Genomic DNA, 21,954 nt, shown 5'->3' on the forward strand with positions numbered 1-21,954 from the left:
TCCGGGGAAACGCGAGTCCTGGAGTGGAACGGGTGGGGAGGGGACGAGGACTCGGTCCTGTCCGGCCCCGGACCCCCTGCCCACGTCACCTGTCCTCTACCCTCCAGCCGCGGGCGCCCCCTGCAGGTCACGCCCCACCCCCGCCTCGCTTGAGTCGGATGCACTCGGCGGTCCGCGGAGTCCCTAGCTGCGCGCGCGTGCACGCACGCACTCCCCGCACGCGCACGCACTCCCCCGCACACGCACGCACTCCCGCGCACGCGCTCCCCGCACACGCGCACGCACTCCCCCGCACACGCCCGCACTCCCGCGCACGCGCTCCCCCCGCACGCACTCCCCGCACGCGCACGCACTCCCCGCACGCACGCGCACTCCCGCGCACGCGCTCCCCGCACGCGCACGCGCTCCCGCGCACGCGCACGCACGGCGCTCGGCGCACGCCCCTCGCCCCTCGCTTCCGGCCGCGGCGGCCTCCGTGCCGCCGGACTGGATAGACTGCCGGGTCCGAGAGGCATGCGGCGCTGAGGAGCGGCGGACCCCGCGACGGCGCCATGAACCTTCTGCCGTGTAACCCGCACGGCAACGGGTTGCTGTACGCCGGCTTCAACCAGGACCACGGTGAGGCGCGGCCCGGCCTCCCGGGAGACTCTGGCGCGACATGTCCTCTTGGCCCCGCTGCGGACCCTGTCCTCCCCCTGGACCGCGGCCTTGATCCGGAGACCCCCGTCGCCAGAGACCCTGTCCGCGTCCCTGTCCTGAGCCCGTAAGCCGGGCCCGGCCCCCCGCGGGACCCTCCCCGAGCCCGCCTCGGTTTCCGGGCCCCGCCCTCCCTGGCGGCCCCGGCGAGCCTCGGCCTCGGCCTCGGCCTCCAGTGCAGCCCCTGTCCTCCCCCTGGCCCAGCCGATCCCGGCCGCGCCGCCTGCTGTCGCGCGGATCCGTGGGCCCGAGCGCCACCGCCGCAGGCTCGACCTCCCCGCCCGCCCCCGCCCCGGCCCCGGCCCCGGCCCCGGCCCCGGCCCCGGCCCCGGCCCCGCCGCACCCTTCTCCAGCCAGGCCACGTCGCCCTGCGCCCGGCCGTTTGGTGGGGGGCAGGGGCTCGTAAGCTGCCTTTGCACGGCTGGGGTCCGGCCGTGGTCTCTGGGAACCTTGGCGTTGCTCCGGAGGTGGGAGACCTCTGCCTCGAATTCTGCAATTTCGTCGCTGGGAGGAAAAGGAATAAAGGCCGCTGGTTTTTACATCTCGGATTGGGACGGGTTTTGATACAGAGTCTCGTTGTGTAGCCCAGGCTGGCCTTGAACTAGCACATCCTCCTCCCGCAGTCTCCCCAAGTGCTGGGGTTGCACGTGTGCTCCACACACCGCGGCCCGACGTTTTGTTTCTGAAAAGAATCAAGCTTTTGAAGGGCATCTAAATGCTTTCTGATCTCTTATCTGTGAAGATTATTTTTTTGTTGATAGTAAGTTTTTGTTGTTACTCTACTGCTGGAGCCCCAGCCCTTTGTTCCTGAGACGATGTCTGGCTATCCCACCCAGGCTTGCCTTTAACTCCTTGGGCACAAACAACCCACTTGCCAGTCTCTGGAGTAGCTGGAACTCCAGGCCCAGTGCCACCACACCTGGCTATGAAGATAGTTTAAAATGATTATTTTATTTTAATATGTGGGAGATCAAAAGATTAATAATTTGCTGGGTGACGGTGGCTCACACCTGTAATCCTAGCTACACAGGAGGCAGAGATCAGGAGGATCGCTGTTTGAGGCCAGCCTGGCCAAGTAGTTCTCGAGACCCCATCTAGAAAAACCCTTCACAAAACAGAGCTGGTGGAATGACTCGAGATGAAGGCCCTGAGTTCAAGCCCGGGTACCACCAAAAGAAAAAAAAAGTAATTTAAAAAGAAAATGCAGTGATCACCTTTCATTTGGCATATATTTGGGCATACTGTGTTGGCACTCCTGGGGGCTGGAGGACACTGATAATCAGAACATGTAGGAGAACAAAAATATATCTAGGAAAAACCAAGGTAAGAAGTAGAAATTGGGGTTGGTAGAGTGGCTGCTAGCAAGTGTGAGGCTCTGAATTCAAACCCCAGTCCCACCCAAAAAAAAAAAAAAAAGAAGAAGTAGAAAATGTGCATGTCATATAGCACGTACACAAAGTTTTGTTAGATTGGAGAACAGGATTACGTCTGGCCTTGAAAGCCACAGAAAGTTCTTGGTGGAGGGGCAGTTAAATGCAGTGGCCTTGGGAGGCCTGGGCTGTGTGGTCTCGTGATGCAGTGCTTTGGTCTAGCCCCACTGGAGCACTGTTACAGTTAGGAACATGTGTGGGGCCAGAAGAACATTAGGCAGTATCTAAAAACAGAAGAGGATCAGTGGGTTAGTAGGTTTTTGATAATAGAACCTTTTATGTAATTCCTTAAGAAATAGGCTTTTATATCAAAGCTCTGGTTGTAATGTAACCTCATTAGGTAGTTGAGGATCACGTTTTATACTTACTTTTTCTTTTGCTCTTGATGCTTTTAACATTTATTGCAAAATCAGGCTTACAAGTAACTTTTTTTTTTGTGGAACTGGGATTTGAACTCAGTTTTGCACTTGGAAAGTAGGCACTGGCAAAGCAGGTACTCTACTGCTTAAGCCATCCATCCATGTCTGTTTTGCTCTGGTTATTTTGGAGATAGTCTCATGAAGTGTTCATCTGGGCTGGCTTGGAACCACGATCCTCTCTATCTCAGCCTCCCACGTAGCTAGGATTACAGGTGTGAGTCACTAGCGCCCAGCTTAAGAAATAACTTTTAAAATAACATTTGCCCATAATTTTAAATTGTTCAAAGTTTTGTCTTCTCTCAAAGATAATTTTGCACTACAGTCTTTTAAGACTCACAATATTGATACATGCATTTCTATATGGTGCCCACGTGTTTTCTTTCCATTCACATGAGAAGCAGAAGTGTTTGAAATATATACATCTCAGTTTACTAGCTTGAGCTCTAGGAGCAAGATCCAAAGCTGTAGACTGAGTTCCTGGGGTCACTTCTGTAGTTCTCAGGTGTGTGGTGGAGAGTGTGTGCATGTGGACTGCATAGAGCTGAAACAGGCCCTCTTGGTACCCCGATGCCCTTGGACAGTAGACTTCCCCTGGGCTGTGCACCATCACCTCACCTTTGGGCCATGGGTTTGGGAAAAAAGGATAGTGAGGGTGATGCTTAGTGTCTTTCTCTCTTCTCTCTCTGGCAGTACTGGGATGATGCTTAGTTTCTTTAGAGTAATTTCCAATCTTTCAAGTTTTGTAGTACCTTCTAGGTCTTTATTGAAGTATATTATACATACAGAAAGTACACGTGTTAATGTGTTCCATTTGATGCATTTTCCAAACTGAACACACCTACTGCCAACACCCAGGTTAACAAATCTTGGGTACCCTGCCAACCCCGTATTCCTTACAGTAACTGTCCCCAGTATGACTTCTAAACATAGGTTAGTTTTGCCTGCTCTATTCTTACTTTTTATCAGTGCCATATGTATTTGATACTATAACTACTAATGTTCTTTTGTGGGACTATATCACAACTCATTTATTTATCAGTTTTACCGTTGATGGACATTTGCATGTTTTTGGCTCCCATGAGTATAGTAGTGCTACTGTGATTATTCTAGAATGTCTTTTGGTGAGGAGGTGTTCACATTTCTACAAAGGGGTGTCCTTGTATAGTCCTGGAATAGGATTGAAAGCTGTCAGGCAGTACAGTTTCCAAAGTGCTTACACCAGTTTGCCTGCCCTCTGCCAGCAGCTCTCAATTCCTGCAGCTCTGCATCCTGCTCGAACTTGGCGCTTTCCATCATGTTGGCTGGTGTGTAGTAGGTTCTACTTGTGCTGTTTTCTTGATTCTGTATGCTACTGACCACCGATCCTCCATTAGGCATTTACTTTCTTGTGTGAAGCTTCCTCTTCCATGACCCAGTATGATACCTGACACACATCACTCAAACAGTGTGTTCAGGAGGGGAGGCCAGCAAGTGTTAGCCAGAGGTGGGTGTTCGTTGAGGGAGCTGTAATGGACAGCTGTCAGGGAGTGTTTAAGTAGAGGCCTGGTCTGCATTGGAGAAGCTGCAGGCTAAGCGAACTGACCACGTCTCGTGAGACATACGCCTTGCTGGATGACACTTCTGGAGGAAAGCAGCTGTGGCTTGGTGTGCATTGGGTCTGCAAAGGACTCTCCATACATGCCAGTTTCCCAGACCCTGCTGTCGCCCATGCAGACCTGTGGATTAATGTGTCTCTTCACACTTCCTGTTGTAGGGTGCTTTGCCTGTGGGATGGAGAATGGATTTCGAGTCTACAACACCGACCCACTCAAGGAAAAAGAGAAACAAGGTAAGGAAGTGGTGGATATTTCCTTTGTCTCCTTTCCAGCCCCCAGAGTCTAGAGAGATGCCCATGACGTGGTCAGAGCAGAATGGCTGTTTCTGAGAAGCAAATAGGGTTTGTGCCTTTTGTAAACTGGGGCAGAGCTGTTGTCTTTCTTTCTGTGAGTTCCATGTGCTGGAGGACAGGCATGGCCTCACCATTTCCTCTAGTGAATTGTCAACCAACATGAACCACTCCAGTCTTTCCCTACATCTTCAGTCCTTGCCAGCTCTGTTTGGAAGAACAAGGTGTATTTAATACAGGCCACTTTCACTTTTCTCTTGTTTGATGTAAACTAGAGAAATCACACGAAGGGTATACTTCCAGCATATGTTGTAGCTGGGCACAGTGGTGCGTGCCTGTAATCCCAGCATTTAGGAGGCTAAGGCAAGAGGATTGGGAGTTTGAGGCCAACATGGGCCACATAGCAAGACCCTGTCTTGTAGTTGCATCTGTTTACTTACTTCAGTGTCTTTTTTTTTTTTTTTTTCCGGGATTTGAACTCAGGGTTTCATGCTTGCTAGACAGGCACTCTACCACTTAAGCCATTCCACCAGCCCACTTCAGTGTCTTAATCTTTGTTTCATGATACAAGTTTTCAAAGCTGGAGTCAGGAATTAGACTGGTAAATAAACAACTGTGGTGCTTTTTTCTATTTATTAGGAAAAGTCAATATCTGTGAGTAGAACTTCAGTTTGGTTTCTCTTCCTACATGGCGTTCTTGAACATTTGATGGTTCCTGGTTAGTACCAGCTGTGACAATCGAGTCATGCACAGTGAATGAGCAAATCTCAGATAAACCGCAGAAGATAATTAGCACCTTCTCCTGAAGCTGTGGTTCTGAAGTTTTGATTCCAGAACTGCTTCCTCTGTAAGAGGTGGTCACTGGGGAACATCACGGCATCTGGTCCTTTCATTTTAGCACCTACTGTCAGTTTTCTTGGCAGTTAAAACCCATTTTTTGTTATTGTTGTGCTTGGGTTTGAACTCATGGTTGCACACTTGCTAGGCAGGCACTCTACCACTTGAGCCATATCCCAGCCCTTTTTTTGCATTAGTTATTTTTCAAATAGGGTCTCACTGTTAGGCCTAACCCAGCCTGGACCACAATCCTCTTATTTACGCTTCCCATGTAGCTGGGATAACAGGTGCACACCATTGTGCCTAGCTTTTTGTTGGCTGAAGGTGGGGTCTAATAGACTTTTTTGCCCTGGCTGGCCTCAAACTGTGATCCTCCTAATCTCCACCCAAGTAACTAGGATTACAGGTGTGAGCCACCTATCTGAAATCCTTTTTTAAGTAAAATCTTATGTACGATCCTGGAATGTTAAACAATTAACTAGTATTTTATTGTTTAATCCAGTGTTGGTGACCTTAATTTGTTATTTAAAAAAATGGCATAGCTCAGTAGCTAAGAACCCAGACTGGATCTGTATTGCATAGGGTTTGAGTCCTAGCTCTGCTGCTGATCTGGTTGCTATGTGATCTTGGGTAACTTCCTCAACTTCTCTAGGTCTCAGTTTTTATATAAAATGAAGATGGTTACAATGCTTCCCATACGAGGTTATTGTAAAAATGAAAGAGTAAGACACATCAGTGCTTGCCAAGTGCTGGGAAGTGTCACAGCACTGTCACAGCAGTCCCTATCCATAGACAACACCCAACAGATACCTGGAAACTACAGAGAGTACTGAATCCTTAATGGACTGTTTTTTCCTGTGGTAAAGTTTAATTTATGAATTAGGCGTAGAAAGGGATTGACAACAGTAACCTACCATAAATCTTAGCAGCCTTAGCACACAAATTTTTTTTCTTAAGTTTCAAACTTTCAGTTTTTTAGTTAAAGGGAGCACTTTACAGCTTCTCTTTGCCATGTCACATTGCCATCATCACTGCTTTAACCATCATTAAGTAAAGTGAGGGCTACTGAACATAGCACTCTGGTACCTGAGGTAGCAGGAAGGTAGGTTATACACTGTGGACAACTAGAGAAAGGGTGATTCATGGCCTGCATGAACTGAGGCTACGTGAGATTCCATCACACTACTCCAAAGAGCATGCAGGTTAAAACTTAGGAGTTGTGTAGTTCTGGAATTTTCTTTTCTTTTTTTTTTTTTTTTTTTTTTTTTTGGTGTCATTGGGGTTTGAACACAGCCTCACACTTGCTAGGCAGGCAGGCACTCTTACCGCTTGAGTCACTCCACTAGCCCTTATTTTGTGGTTGGATTTTTTGAGGTAGGGTCTCGCAAACTATTTGCCCAGGCTGGCTTCAAACTGCAATGCTCCTGATCTCTGCCTCCTGAGTAGCTGGAATTATGGGGATGAGTCACCGGCACCTGGCTGCATTTTTCTATTTAATGTTTTCAGTCTGTTGTTGACTGGGGTGAGCCATGTGTCAAAAACATCTGGGTTGTAGGGAATGCTGTGGAGAGTAAGTCAGTGGAATCAAAGCTGGCAGTGACAGTGGTCATCTATCTGGCGTCTGTGCATTTCATTTATTTTGTTTTGGTTGCATAGTGTGTTAACAGTTTTGCTTTATATGGATGTGTAGTTATGAAACATTTTAAAACAGCTTGACTTGCAAATCTTAAGATACTTTACTAAATTGACCAAGAAACTAAAAGATGAGTTGCATACACTGGGGTCAAAGTTGAATCATTAGCTGCAACTAACAACTAACAACAGTATTTTAATAAATTCAGAATTTCTTCTTTGTTTTGTCCCTTGGTGGTACTAGGGTTTGAACCCAGGGCCTTATGCTTGCTAGGCAAGCACTCTACTGCTTCAGACACAGTCTAGCCCTTTTTGCTTTAGCTATTTTTCCAGTAGTGTCTTGCATGGGGTTTTGTTTTGTTTTGTTTCTGCCCAGGCTGGCCTGCCTGGACTGTAATCTTCCTACTCAAGTTTCACATGAAGCTGAGATGACAAGCACGTGCCACCATGATAAACTTTTTCATTAACATGTGGAAGAGGGGTCCTCACTGTCCTTTTGCTTGGGCCATTCCCTTGAGGTCTCCGAGTCCCCTTTGCTTCTCCATATGGCTGCCAAAATCACAATGTGTGCACTGGTCACATGGAGGAGAAAGTGGATGACACCCGAGACAGCAGAGTGTCTTTGGCTACCTTACTTTTTTCATGGAAGTGCTCAGTCTTCCACCTCAAAACTTCACCTCCGAGTCACAGCCCAGAGGCTTAGCAGCCACCAGCAGTCCTGGCTTTTATCGCCAGCTTGAAAAAACTTAGCTCCTGACAAGTGGAACACTGTTGAGGTTACTAGTAAGGTCAGGCTCACAGGGGTTGCTCGTAAAATGTTAAATGGTCTATCTGGAGAACCGGCCAGTAACCTGGTGACATAATTCTCAGATGCTTTTCTAGCTTTGTTTCTAAACTGACTGAGCCTGCATTGAGGATGAAGGTAGACTCTTGATGCTCTAGGGCTGAGAAGTTCTTGAGCAATAGCATTTTTATTTTTTGGATTGTGAGAAGTGTGGCATCTCAGCCTTTTTAAGTGTATGGACCAGTGTTACATTCACCTTGTAAAACAGACATTGTTAGCATTGTTAAACAGATCTCTAGAACTTTTTCATCTTGTAAAGGAAAATTCATGAACAGTTTCTTTTCCGTCTCCCAGCCCTGGCAACCACCACTCTTCTGTCTGTCTCTGAATCTTACTGCTTTGAGACGTCATATGTTTGTGGGCAGTCATGCAGCAGTTGTCGTTTTGTGACTGGCTTATTTCATTTAGCGTAGACTCCTCGGGTTTATCTGTGTTGTAACATGAAGAGTGATGCTCTGTTGTTGCACTCTTAGTCACCCCTCAGCAGACACTTGAAGTGCTTGGCTTTTGTGAATAATGCTGATACGAACACAGGTGGGCACGTTTCTCTTTGTGACCCTGCTTGCAGTTCTTTTGGATATATACTCAAGCGGGATTGCTGGATCTCATGGAAGTTGTGTTTTTAGTTTCTTGAGGACCTTTGTACTATTTTCTATAGCAGCTGTGCCATACAGTGCATGCTGTCTAGTGTCTCCACGTCCTTGCCAACTTGTTGCTTCCTGTTCCTGACAGTTGTCGCCATGGTGATGGGTGTAAAGTGCATCTCATTACCGTTTTGAGCTATAGTCCTTTGATTACTAGTGATTAAACATCTTTTCATGTGCTTTGGCCATTTGTAAATCGTTTTTTGAGAAATGTCCATTCAAGTCCTTTTTCAGCTTTCTAATAATTAAATTATTTGGTGTTTTTGTTACTGAGTTGTAAGAGTTCATGTATTCTGGATATTGCCGTCCCTACTAGACACGTGATTTTTGAGTGCTGTGCCGCATTCCACAGGTGGTCTTTCCTCTCAGTGGACTGTGTCTTCCTGCACAAGAGTTTGTAATTTGATATTGCCCCTTTGTCTACTTTTGCTTCTGGTGTCACAGCCAAGAAAACATTGCCAGATCTGATGTCACGGAGCTTTCCTTTAGGAGTTCTATAGTTTTGAGTCTTACTCCTAGGTCTGTAATGCATTTTGACATATTTTTTGAGACAGGATCTTATTATGTAGCCCAGACTGATCTGGAACTCTCTGTGTAGCCGAGGCTGCCCTCGAACTTGGTATCCTTCATCCCTTCACCTCCTTAATGCTGGGATTGCAGGTGTGCACCACCACTCACGGTTTCTCAGTTCATAGATTTTGCTACATCTTAAAATACGGATTTGGATATTTCACATATTTTACTAAGCTGGCTTATCAGGGTGTGTATGCTTAGCTCTTAGGAAGTATGGTTCATGGTGACAGAATGTGGAGAGAAGTCACAAGTCCACCACTCCTTTTCTTAGCCAGTCACCATTACCATTTCTGAAGTTAGTCAGATACAAATTGCTGATTAAAAATGTCATGCTATGGCTGGAGGTGTGTTTCAAGTGGTAGAGCGCCTGCCTAGCAAGTGCAAGGCCCTGAGTCCAAACCCCAGTACCACAAAAAAAAAAAATGATGCTGAATGTTACCTGTCTTCATTCTTTTATTGTTGTTGTAAAATACACATATTAACTTACTAAAGTTGTCTTTTTTTAAACTATCATTTCAGAATTTTTAGAAGGAGGAGTTGGCCACGTGGAGATGTTATTTCGATGCAACTATTTAGCTTTAGTTGGTGGTGGAAAAAAGCCAAAATACCCTCCCAACAAAGGTAAAGTAGTGTCGTTCACAGCTATGGAGTGTCCTGTGTCTGCAGCCACACGAGGGCCTCTGGTAGTCCTGTGAGGGTTGAAGGATGAGAACGAGGGCGAGTTCTCCCAAGTGTCTGATGGGTGTGGAGAGTTGACTAGCTGCCCTTGGCAAATGGGGACATGCCACACCTGTAGGTTGGGGTCATGAATGTCACAAATTCAGGATAATACAAGGGGGAGTGAGTGAGGCTTATCACCTACTGAGAGTCATTGACTCACAGAAACATTAATGTGGTAGCCACCTAGAACAGGAAGCCAGTTGGGCTGCGGTTGTGGGGTCCTGTTTTGGTGTGTGTGTATCTGTGTGTGAGTTGAAGAAGACTGAAGTTGAGTGGTATGGTCCTCTCAAAGCAAAGTGAGAAATCAGAGCTTTACCAACCACCCAGTACCATTCCTGTAAACTAGCTTAACCTGGCACTTGGTTGAGGAAGGGAAGTACCCAGGAAGGAGGTAGAGCACAGGGAAAAGGTATAAGATTGCTTGGGAAGGGAGTGGACAGACTGACTCTCCAATGCCAGGTGAGGGTGTGCCTGGGAGAGAAAGGCCATTTGGTTTGTGTTAGGAAAGGTGCAGTCCAGAAGCAGTTGCAAATGGGGCAAATGGGGTGAGGCGATGCTAAACATGGGAGGGGGATTGTTGCTCACAGGAGGAGTTGGGAGCAGAGAAGCAGTGCACACATTAGAGCACAGTTAAGCCAAACGCCAGCAAGGTAAAAGCATGAGGCTGAGGAAAGGCCACTGAGTGACCACTGGTAGCTGGGAGGACTGTTGTGGGGAGTTGGTAGTGGTAGGTTCCAGAGTGGTGGTGAGAGAGGGCACGGGAAAGGAAAGAAGGGTGGTGAGGGAGGCAAGAGAGTATAGACGAGGATGGAGAGTGAGCTAGGGTCCAGTCGACTGTGCCATTGTTAATAACCCAGGCCTGATGCAGAAGCCAAGGAAAGGGCCATGAACTGAGAGCATTACTCATGGGTACAGGGTTCTCAAGGCATCAGTTCCAGGCCAACACTGACAAAACAAAGAAAAGAGAGGAGCCCTGTGCAGAGGCAGAGGGCCCTAGGTGACTCCTTGTGGGCTCAAGGATCCCAGGCTCGCCGTGAGGTTGCCCCCCAAAACATTGGCTTTTGTTTTAGAATTAGTAGCAGAGAAATGAAAAAATAAGAGAGTGCTGTCAGGAAACTGCAAATACGCATTTGAGATCTTGACCTGTGGGGATTTCTGCAGGTTCCCAGGTCCAAGCTTGTCTGTGCCAGCCTAAAGCGGAGTGGCTGGGAGCACAAGATCTTCCATAAGAGGGCCACCAACAGTGACACTGGGGCAGGCAGAAATCCTACTGCTGATTAATTAGTATTTGTCTCGTCGTGAAGAATTTGACCACTGGTGTTAGGAAAGGGAGATTGTAGGTGGGAAGTCAGCAGGCCTAGAGGCCATCCCCTGCCTGCCATGATGTGGGGCAGAGTGCCACGTGACCTCACCTGCAAAATCTTGCTACAAAACTAAGTTGTCAAGGGGCCAGACATAGTGACATACAGCTGTAATCCCAGATTCACAGGAGGCAGATGTACAAGGACTGTGGTCCAAGGCCATCCTCCTGACAAAAGTGAAACACTACCTGAAAATGGAAGAGTAAAGCCAAAAAGGGTTAGGGGTATGGCTCAAGTGGTTGAACACTTGCCTAGCATTGCAAAAGGCCCTGAGTTCAAACCCTAGCCCACAGACAAACAACAAAAATCTTTAGGTGTGAAAAAGTCTTAGAAATTTTATGGCCTTAGAAGAATGCAGTCATCTGACAGGTTTTTGAGTAAGTATAAATTATACAGTTTAAAGTCACTTATTAATAAACTCAATTTTTATAGCATTTCATATTCATAGCAAAAGTGAACGGGGGGGGGGGGTGGCTGATGGAGTGGCTCAAGTGGTAGAGTGTCTGCCTCGGAGGTGCAAGGCCCTGAGTTCAAACCCCAGTGCCACCAAAAAAGAAAAAGTGAGTGGGAAGTACAGTGTTCACGCATAACTCCCTGTCCCCACCATATGCAGCCTTGCCTACTGCCTGTGTAGCCTCCATACAATCCATGAACCAGAGCTCACGTTCCACGTGAGGTTCCCTGTGGTACTGTACCCAGTGTGGACTTGGTAGCATGTATGGTGACACTCATCCACTGCCCCAGCGTCTTCGGATATCTTCTGCTTTGCCTCCCTCCTCCTCCACCAGCCCTTGACAGCAGCTGGTCGGTCTTTCACATCTCTGGTTTGCCGTTTCCTCACGTTGTAGTAGGGTCATGCAGTGTGCAACCTGCTCGGGCTTCTCTGGGTTAGTGATGCACAATTAACTTTCTTCCCTGTCTCGTTATGGCTTGATAGCTTGTTTCTCTAGTGCTGAACAACATCCACTGCTTAATGAATTCTGGATTGCTTTCAAGATCTGAAGGTCTTGGATGTAAAGCTGCTGTGTACACCCATGTAGAGGATTTAGTGTGGACATAGTTTCTGGTTCATCTGGGTAAATACAAGGAATGTGTGGAGGCTGTTGTCTCATCACAGTAGAAAGTCCTCCACAGCCAAGATGGAGCAGTGGTGAGGGAGTGGCAGTGCACTTGAGAAGGCAGGGACCCCCCAGGAGGAGTGGAGCTGAGGGGACACTGCCTGGTTTTCACCATTTCATTCCACTACAAGGTTTCTCTGTTTTGAAGCAGGGTCTTCCTATGTACCCCAGGCTGCCTAGAACTTGCAGTCCTGAGTGTTGAGATTACAGGTGTACACCACTACACCCAGCTCCTTCTTTTCTTAACACAGCCCTGGAACACACAGTAACTGCTGTCAGGCTGGTTTTTAGCTCAGTCAGGTAGAAGAGGGGCATGGAGGGGCATACTTGCCCCAGGTAACCAGGCAAGCAAGGAAGGGTTGGCAGAGATTCAGCATGTACACACATGTGTAAGAAGGGTGGATGCCTGAGCCCTTGGCCGTTTTTGTGAGTGCTGAGGGAAGAAGTGGTGAGCAAGAAGGGGTCTGAGTGTCATCTCCGGTTCAGCCCCACTGGCCTGGGAGGGATGCTTCAGTCATGCCCAGAGGAGAGAGCAAGCGTTTGTGTGTCAGCGCGTGGGCTGTTGTGATGTCATGCACTCTCCTCTGGCGTTTCAGTGATGATCTGGGATGACCTGAAGAAGAAGACAGTCATTGAGATAGAGTTCTCCACAGAGGTCAAGGCAGTCAAACTGCGGCGAGATAGGTAGGTTTGGTGTTGCTTTCCACGGTGGAATTTCACTTTGTTAAGATGGCTGAAATGCTTTTCTCCTGAAGGAGAAAAATATTTACGGAACGATGTTAAAAAGCCAGCAGCTGGTTTATGAACCAAAGCATATGAGGGTTCTTCTGGTCACTGGGAGGAAGGCAGGAATTGGCTTCTGGGCCTTGGGAGGGAGTGCTGGATAGGCATGGAGCCGTTACTATAGGCAGGGCAGTGTCAGCCAGGCCCTGCAGCTGTGTCTCCATGGCATTTTCTCGCTGAAGGTAAAGGGACCGTGTCCCTGAGCTGGAAGGAGCAGGTTACATTGGGATCTGCTCCCAACAGCCTCTCTTGTGTGGGGCTGTGATTAAAAAATGATCTTTTGGGTTGGGATGGGGCTCAGTGGTAGAGTATTTGCTTAGCATTCATGAGGCCCTAGGTTAAAAAAAAAAATCCTTTTAGAGGCTGGGTATGGTATCACACCTGTAATCCCAGCAATTTGGGAAATTGAGATTGGAAGGAAAAAGTTTGTTAAGCCCCTGTCTCAAAAAATAAGCCAGGTGTTGTGTGCAGCTTTAATTCCAGCTACATGGGAGGCACAGGTAGCAGGATCATGGTCTGAAGCCAGCCCCACAGCCTCGGGCATTAATGTAAGACCCTATCTGAAAAAAAAAAGTAAAAAAGGAATCGAAGTGTGGCTCAAGTAGTAGCGTGCCTACCTAGCAAGCAAGAGGCCCTTAGTTCAAACCCCAGGGCTGCCAAAATAATAATAATCCTTTTTGTGTGCAGTATTTCCAGTGTTTCTGAGTTTCAAAATGATAACATAAATCACAAAATGTTTGTTTCACTTTTTTTTTTTTTTTTTTTGCGGTGGTAGAGTTTGAAATCAAGGCCTACACCTTGAGCCTCTCCACCAGCCCTTTTTTGTGATGGGTTTTCTGAGACAGGGTCCTCTCCAACTCTTTGCCCAGGTTGGCTTTGAACATCAATCCTCCTGATCTCTGCCTCCTGAGTAGCTAGGATTACCGGCTCATGGTGTTTTACATTTCGAGGAGAGGGACTCAGATTGCATTTTCTCTTTTCAGAATTGTGGTAGTTTTGGACTCCATGATTAAGGTGTTCACGTTCACACACAATCCCCATCAGCTGCACGTCTTTGAGACCTGCTATAACCCTAAAGGTAAGACCTGGGGAGGAAGAGTGGTGGTGGCAAATAGGTCCACACAACAGGGGCCCTGTGGTGACCATGCACGCACTCAGGCCCCTGCCAGGCCTCCTCCAATCCTGCAGCCCAGTATCCTAGTGAACAGCTTGAGGCTGAAACACTCATCACAGCCCCATCCAGCCAGGCAGGCACTGGGGCTCCCTGGACAGGCCAGGCACCCTCTGGGAACCACTCAGCTTTGGTTTCAGCATCTCCTTCTCTCTGGATTAGAGGGCTGCCTATGATGGACCTGTTTATTCATTATGTCATCTTCATATTGTCTTAAAATTGCAGAGTTTTTCCCCCAGCTTTATTGCGATATAAATTACATAAAGTCACTTTTTTTTTGAGATGGGGTCTCACTGTGCTGCCCAGTACTGTGAAAAAAAGTTTATCTTGAAATTAGGTAATGTCAGTCTTCCAATCTTGTTCTTAGCTTATAATTTCTTCTTTTTTTTTTTTTTTTGCTTTTTGTGGCCTTTGTGTTGCCTTCTAGTTCCTTGTGTTAGCTTGTCTGCTGAAGTTTTTGTCTGCTGAGGTTTTTGTTTGCTGAGGTTTTTATCTGCTGAGGTTAGCGTGACCACACTCTAGATGAGTTAGATCCAGCAACGCAGTCTTCCAGCCCATGATCATGGACTCACCATGCATTAGGGCCTCCTGGATAGGTCTGGTGCATTTGTGGCTGAACTTACGTTTGTTTGTTTGTTTGTTTTTATTTTTATTTAGCTAGTTAGCAAGCAAGCAAGCTGGTGCTCTCCCGCTTGAGTCACACCTTCAGCCTGAGGTTTTTTTTATGCTGTTGTTAATGGCATAGTTTTTAAATTTTGTGATTTTGCTTTACATTCTCAGTAGAAGGCACCACAACAGACGACAGAGAAAATGTAACTTTGTCAGCAGTGCAGTACTCAGCAGGTGTTTCCTATTATAAGGGTCTCCTGGGAGGCAGTTTTGTTGGCCCCAATACCCTTTACAATCAAGAGACTTTATGATTCTGACATAAATGCACATTCACAAATAATTACCATTTTGTCAACAGTCTAGAGAGCAGGGTATGTTTACTGTGACGAAGCAGAGGCTTTGGCCATTGTTGGCTCTTGACTGTTTTTCTTTCTTTGTTTAGGCCTCTGCGTCCTGTGTCCCAACAGTAATAACTCCCTGCTGGCCTTCCCAGGCACCCACACGGGTCACGTGCAGCTCGTGGACCTGGCCAGCACTGAGAAGCCACCTGTGGACATTCCCGCACATGAGGGCGTCCTGAGCTGCATCGCTCTCAACCTGCAGGGAACAAGAATTGCAACTGCATCTGAAAAAGTAAGTGGGTATCCTCCTCCCGATCTCACATGCACCTGGAGTCACAGATCACAGAAAATGTGCTGCTGGCTGGCAGGCTGGCCCCTGCCAGGCTAGTCATGTCATGTGAAGTGGTGTAGACCAGGTCTTCACATACAATCTGGTTTATTCCCTATTCTTTGCAAACCAGTATGTTGTAAGTTATAATAAAATATTAAGACAGATGTGGTGGTGCATGCCTATAATCTCAGCACTTAGCTGGTTAAGGCAGGAGGATTGTGGCTGAGGAAGGAGGATTGCAAGTGTAAGACCATACTGATTCAAAAATAAATAAATAAAAATCCAGACATGATCTTAGCTACTTGGGAGGTGGAGAGAGGGAAGATCACGGATGGGTGGAAAACTTTGTGAGACCCCACCTCAACCAATAAAAGCCTGGGCTGGGGACCTGGCTTAAGTGGTACAGTGCCTGCCTAGTGAGCATGAGGCCCTGATTTCAAACGGCAGCACCATCAAATGTGGTGTGCATCTGTAATTCTAGCACTTGGGAGGCAGAGACAAGAGGATCTCAAGGTTTAGGTCATATTTTTCCAGCCCAGCTTGAGCTGCACAGTGAGACCATGTCTCGTAAAAGAAGAAAAAAATAAAAAACGGGAAAGAACTCTTACCCTAGCACTGCCAGAAAAAAAACAAAAAGTTGGGCATGTAGGCAGTCCAGGCTGGCCTGGGACTGATGTCTTCCTGCCTTCACCTCCCAAGCCCTGGATTTGCAGGTGTGCACCACCGAGATAGCAAATGTAATTTTATGTAAATTGAAAAATACAAAAAAAAATAAAATAAAAACAATAAATTTGGGCTGGTGGAGTGGCTCAAGTGGTAGAGTGCCTGCCTAGCAAGCATGAGGCCCTGAGTTCAAACCCCAGAATTGCAAAAAAAAAAAAAAAAAAAAAAAAAAGGTTCTATATAGTATTTTTTTTTTTTCTTACCTTTTAACCTTAGATTTTCCATCCTTCCTGAACTCTCGTTTTTACGAAACAATTCCGTTATGAATATGGGTCATGGGTGCTCTTTTCTATTTCCTGCTTTCCCAATTCAGCTGTATCTTCCACATTAACTGGTGTAGAGTTTTTGTTTCTTGTGCTGGGGATGGAACCCAGGGCCATGTGCATTCTGGACAAGCACTCTATTACTGAACTACACCCACAGCCACAGCCCGAGATTGGAGGGATTTTTTTTGTTTAGTTGGTTGGAGGTTTTTTGGCAGTACTGGATTTGAACTTATGACCTGATGCTTTCTAGGCAGGTGCTCTACCACTTGAGCCACTCTGCCAACCCTTTTCGTGTTGGTTATATTTCAGGTAGGTTCTCATTTTATACCTAGGCTCTGCAATCCTGTTTTTTTATACTTCTCACGTGACTGGAATGGCAGGCATGCACCCCCACACAAGGCTTTTATTGATTGAGATGCAACCTTGAGAACTTTTTGCCCAAGCTGACTTTGAACCTTTATCCTTGGTTCTCTGCCTTCTCACTATTACTGGCATGAGCCATGCTTCCAGCTTAGACGGGGATTTTTGTGATGTGTGTAGATGGTCCCTAGCTTATGGTTGTTGAGTTTCGTATCTTTTGACTTCACAGTGATGGAAAAGACTGTGCTTTGGATTTGATGTTCTCCAGTCTGTGACATGTGGACACTACTGTCTTGTGATGTTTCCGTTCCCAGTTAGGGAGAACAACTGGTGTTCTTCCCTGGGCCATGTGGCCAGCCTTGGTCTTGAATGTGGATATTCAGTAGATTCCATAAGAATTGAGCCATTCATTATGAAATGGGCTCAATGTAAGATGGTTTTGCCCAATTGCAGACTGGTTCAGGGAGGGGTTTGGTCAATTATCACCCTTCAACACTTTGTTCTGTGTTTTTCTGTCATTGAGTTAAATCAGTGTTCATGTTATAAAACTGGTAATGACAAATGACTTAGCACTGTTTTGCAGCCAACTTTCACAGCATTGGAAGTTTTCTTTCCTCTAGAATTTGCCTTTGGACTCGTGTTTGTTTAGGGTCTTTGTTCTGACAACTTTTTTCATTGCAGACTGGGTTGAATGGTGATGTTTGGCAGGTTAAAAATGTACTCTTCATTTTCAAAGAGGCCCTGAGTTCAGTACTGACAGAAATGCACTTTTCATTTTCAGATGCATCAGGGAGAATCTGGAGGGCGTTTCCTAGTGGCTCAGCTGTGGCTTGTGGGGTGGGCTCCCTCTCCTCACCCCCACAGGGATGCTACATTTCCAGGAGGGGGGATGAGGGCTCTTGTTTTAGAGGCTGCTGTTACAGTTTATATCTCTCCAGTACCAGAGTCAGCTAAGGAATCTTCTTCTGAGTTCTTCCCTGAGGTGTTGGGCCCTTCTCTCCCTTGGCTGTTGGTGTAGTCAGGTGGATGAGCTGGTCCTTTTCTTTTGTTGTGCCTCATCATCTTACAGCAGAATTGTGCTCCTCCTGACGGCTGTGGGCATCAATAACTCAATCACGTTTCTCTGGACGAGTAACAGGAACAGGGACAGGCGCTGGGGTTAGTGAAGGTCACTGACTAGGAGATGGTCTCCCGAGCCCTGCCCTGCCCTGGCCTGTGTGCTGAGCCTGTTCTCAGGGTGTGGTTATCGTTCAGCAAAGGACACACCAAGGTTTAGGTGATGTGAGAAAGGTTGGGAAAGGGTTGTGTGGGCAGTGGCTTTGAATGAAAGACCTGTCATTTGTTGATAATGAAACACTTCACTGTTTTTCAAAGGGGACCCTTATAAGAATATTTGATACTTCATCAGGGCATTTGATCCAGGAGCTACGCAGAGGATCTCAAGCAGCTAATATCTATTGGTAAGGACTTTGGTGACTTCACCCTGGAGAAGAGGCAGGACCTGGGTCAGCATGGTCTCACAACTGGGCTGTTGGGGTATTGGATTTCAACTCTTTGTGTTAGTACTGATTGAATTTTTACATAGCAAGTGTGACCAAGACAGAACACTGTAGCTTCTACCATGGGCTCACCCTCCTCTGGCAGCCGCACCACTGTGCCAGGCCTGTCCATCTCCTCACCTCCACTCCAGCTTGCTTATTTATGGTGTTTTAAAGCAAATGGTAGAGGCCTTGTTGGTTTGTCTGTAAATACTCCAGTTCTGAGAGATTGGACTGCTTTCTGGAACACATCCCACAAGGTCCTTGGTGCTGAAGCTGCTGGGCAGGATTTCATTTCATGGCTACAGCCAAGGCCTGGTACCACTCTCTGCATCTCTGATGGGAGGTGTTGAGCCACATTTAGGGGATTTACCTGTGGGTCTTGGCCCCTGGATGTAGCATGCTCTCTTGTCTGTCTGTTCTCAAGCAGACCAAATGTGGCCAGTGCCTGCCCCAGCCTGATATCCTGGAGCCTCCTGGAGCTTGCATGGGGTCTCAGGAAACCCTTCCCCTTCCTGGCACAGAGCCATCTACATTTCACCTGTAGGGCACAGATTGTGCCCTGGCTTTGCAGTTTTCACCCTTGGGTTCCACGGGGTGGGTTGGGTATTAAAGGACAGGTCCTTAAAATTACCTGGGGTGTGGAGATGCTGAGTCCTCCGGGCTGGCGCCGTGCACAGCGCAGGTTGGGTCTTTGTCCTCTCTCCGTCTGCACAGGCCTGAGCTTCATCTGGTTTCTCTGCAGCATCAACTTTAATCAGGATGCCTCCCTCATCTGTGTGTCCAGTGACCACGGCACTGTGCACATCTTTGCAGCCGAAGATCCAAAAAGGAATAAACAGTCTAGGTAGGTATTAGGAAAGCTGATGGCAGGGAGCAGTCCAAAGTCAGTTAAGGCATCTAGTTCATGAGACTCCGTCTGGAGCTGTGGCTCAGGTGGTAGAGCACCTGCTTTGCAAGTGCAGAGCTCTGAGTTCAAACTCCAGTCCTACCACCACCAACAAAAAAGACCCTCCAAGAGTAGGGCTGGATGTGGCTCTAGTGGTAGAGTGCCTTTCTAGCAAGCACAGGACTCCAAGTTCAAATCCCAGTACCGCCAAAGTTAAGTGGGTTACCAATTGTTTAAGCATAGACAACCCTAACAGCAGGTCGAGGTTGGAGCCTTTCACCCATCGTTGACTGTGAGGTTGGAAAGCCAGTACAGGTTATTACTTGGCCTGGTGCTGGTGCTGATGGAGGCCAACCTTCCAGGTGCTGTGGAGGCTAGTCCTGAGCGGGACAGTGCCCTCTTGTGGACAGTGCTCTCAGAAGCTTATTCAATGGCGGGAGATAGCTGAGCCCCTGTGTGCTGAGTGTCATGTTTGATTGTAAGACCATTTCTAAGGCCTCAGTTCTTATGTAATAAATGATTTTTTAAAAGAGAAAAAAAAATTCATCCAAAGCTGTAAGAGAGTTTCAGTATTTTCAGTTTTCTGAGTTTAGGCGAGTGACTTTTCTGAGTCTTGTTGACTTTGTGAGTACAACCACTTTTCTTTTCTTCGTTGTCTTCACAGTTTGGCATCAGCCAGTTTCCTTCCCAAATACTTCAGCTCCAAATGGAGTTTCTCCAAGTTTCAGGTCCCCTCAGGCTCTCCGTGCATTTGTGCCTTTGGAACAGAGCCCAATGCAGTCATTGGTGAGTAGTCCTTCCTGGGTGGGACGCCCCTGGCATGGTCCAGGCTGCGTGGCTGCCATAGCTCCCTCTTTTCTGTGATAGTATCCTGTTTATGGCTGTACAGGTATTTGTGTGCTGTCAGCCCCGCTTCCAGGGTTTCCCAAGAGGGCATGTTCTATAGCCAGCACTCATTGCACAGGTATACACCCAGGACATACAGGCCTGCTGTAGTTCTGCTTGGGCTTTCAGCTGTCTGTACTTAGCTCAGTGACACTTGCTTTCGACTGTTGGGAGAAGAGGTGTGTGGTGACATGGCCTTCTGTTTCAGCAATCTGTGCCGATGGCAGCTACTACAAGTTCCTGTTCAGCCCCAAGGGCGAGTGCGCCCGGGATGTGTGTGCGCAGTTCCTGGAGATGACTGACGACAAGCTGTGACTCCACCCATGAGCATGGCCAGTGCCACCATCCAGTGCCCCACAGACTCCTGGGGCTGGTGCCAGCGCCCCAGGCCTGTGGGTGAGGGGCTCGAGGGACCGCCTGGGACCTTGGTCTTGAAGCCATACATGGTTGTCTGCCTTCCTGAGCAAGGCCTCCCAATCCTGTATTAAAGAGAACCATCATCAAGGCTCCACAGACACTCGGTGGCTCTGGGCAGCTTGTGCCCCTGCCAGCCACTACCCTTTAGTTCAGCTGTGACGTTAACGTGACAGGCTCCATGCAGACATGGGGACAGGCCGAGAGCAACACTGACAGACGGAAGCTTGTTTTTGCAGTAGATTCCCTCACTTCTCGAGAGTCTGCAGTGGGGAGAGGAGCAAGTCTGAGGTGTCAGTGGTCACATCACAGGCTGCCTGTGGCAGAGACACAGCTGGCCCTCTGTGAGCCAGCACAGTCTCTGTACCAGCGTGGGTGTCCTGACTCCGCTGGAGCCTTTAGGATGAGGAACACACCAGACCCAAGGGTACACAGGATGCCTGGGCAATATCTGGAACCCTAGTTCTCAGGCTGGTGGCCTGGGTCTCCTGGTTGGTTTGGGTTAAAACGGAGGGAACAAAGTAACAACGTAGGCATATGGATTAGTCACAAAAAGAAAAAGCAGCAGTTATTTTGGGACCTTCCCAGTGCAGTGCCCAGTGTGTCCTGTGGTGACCCGTCATGCTAGTGTCCCTCACCCCGCCTCTCGGCATTCAGAGGAATTCCACGCTAAGGAAAGACGTGCGTGGTACTAACACAGGCTACAGGCCCTGTGCAAGTGCCAGAGGTTTGTTTCATTTAAGTCCCTTTCAAGGCCCACCGTTCTATGGTTTTGGTTTCAGGTTCCAAATGTTTAAATTCTGCACAGCGCATGTCCTCAGTTCTCCCAGTTACTTTGCGTCCTGTAATCAGCTAACGTCATATGTGGACTTGATGTCAAGTATGCATGTTACCTTTGTGTATTTAATCATGAAACTTAATTTTGCACACTTATTTGTACTGTTTCTTTTAAATAAAAGTGACTAATTTTGTTGTACTCGGTACTTGTAAAGCACAGAGCAGTGCATGGGGAAGCAAGTGTCCTGGCCCTGTGTACCTGGCTGGGCTGTGGGTCCAGGACCTGTTCCCTGTGCCTCGTGTGCTCCTTGTTAGCCCAGCCTCAGAAGAGAAGAGAACCTGCAGATTTGGGGGGTTGGGGCCTGTCGGAGAGTGGGGATGCAAACAGCAGTGTTCACTCAGTTCTGCTGCACTGCCCTCCCTTGCTTCAGGGGTGTCAAGTGTGCTGCCCTTCAGAAGCCGCTGCCCAGTGAGCCATTAGCTGCCTGTTTTTGATTTGTCTGATGATGCTTTTGAACTGTTGCTTTGAGCGGGTGGGTGTCAGGGTCCTTCGTTTATGCAATGTCCAGTTTGCTATTTTCCTGAACGCAGTCTAATGTATTAGACGTTAGTATATTGTGTTAGGAGAACACATAAGGAAAAGAGGGCCTGCTCCAGCCGTGGATAAAGGCTTCAGAACTGATGGGAGCAGGCTTGTTGACAGGGACT

At 47.7% G+C, this 21,954-nt stretch overlaps 1 protein-coding gene across 2 annotated transcripts; it reads left to right on the forward strand.

The window, feature by feature from the left end:
• Nucleotides 1-421: 421 nt before the first annotated feature.
• Nucleotides 422-21,445, forward strand: Wdr45b (WD repeat domain 45B). Of its 2 annotated transcripts, none has more exons than XM_020168140.2 (10): nucleotides 422-618; nucleotides 4,299-4,373; nucleotides 9,480-9,581; nucleotides 12,756-12,843; nucleotides 13,926-14,020; nucleotides 15,165-15,355; nucleotides 18,118-18,203; nucleotides 19,027-19,128; nucleotides 19,835-19,956; nucleotides 20,264-21,445. In XM_020168140.2, exons 1-10 carry the CDS (start codon nucleotides 552-554, stop codon nucleotides 20,368-20,370), a joined length of 1,035 nt encoding a protein of 344 aa, XP_020023729.2. In that variant the 5' UTR covers nucleotides 422-551; the 3' UTR covers nucleotides 20,371-21,445. The 2 variants fall into 2 exon arrangements, with proteins under 2 accessions (XP_020023729.2, XP_073900924.1); XM_074044823.1 differs by lacking the exon at nucleotides 422-618 and adding an exon at nucleotides 1,066-1,456.
• Nucleotides 21,446-21,954: the final 509 nt, after the last annotated feature.

This window comes from Castor canadensis, chromosome 11, assembly GCF_047511655.1.
Source record: "Castor canadensis chromosome 11, mCasCan1.hap1v2, whole genome shotgun sequence".
NCBI lineage: Eukaryota > Metazoa > Chordata > Mammalia > Rodentia > Castoridae > Castor > Castor canadensis.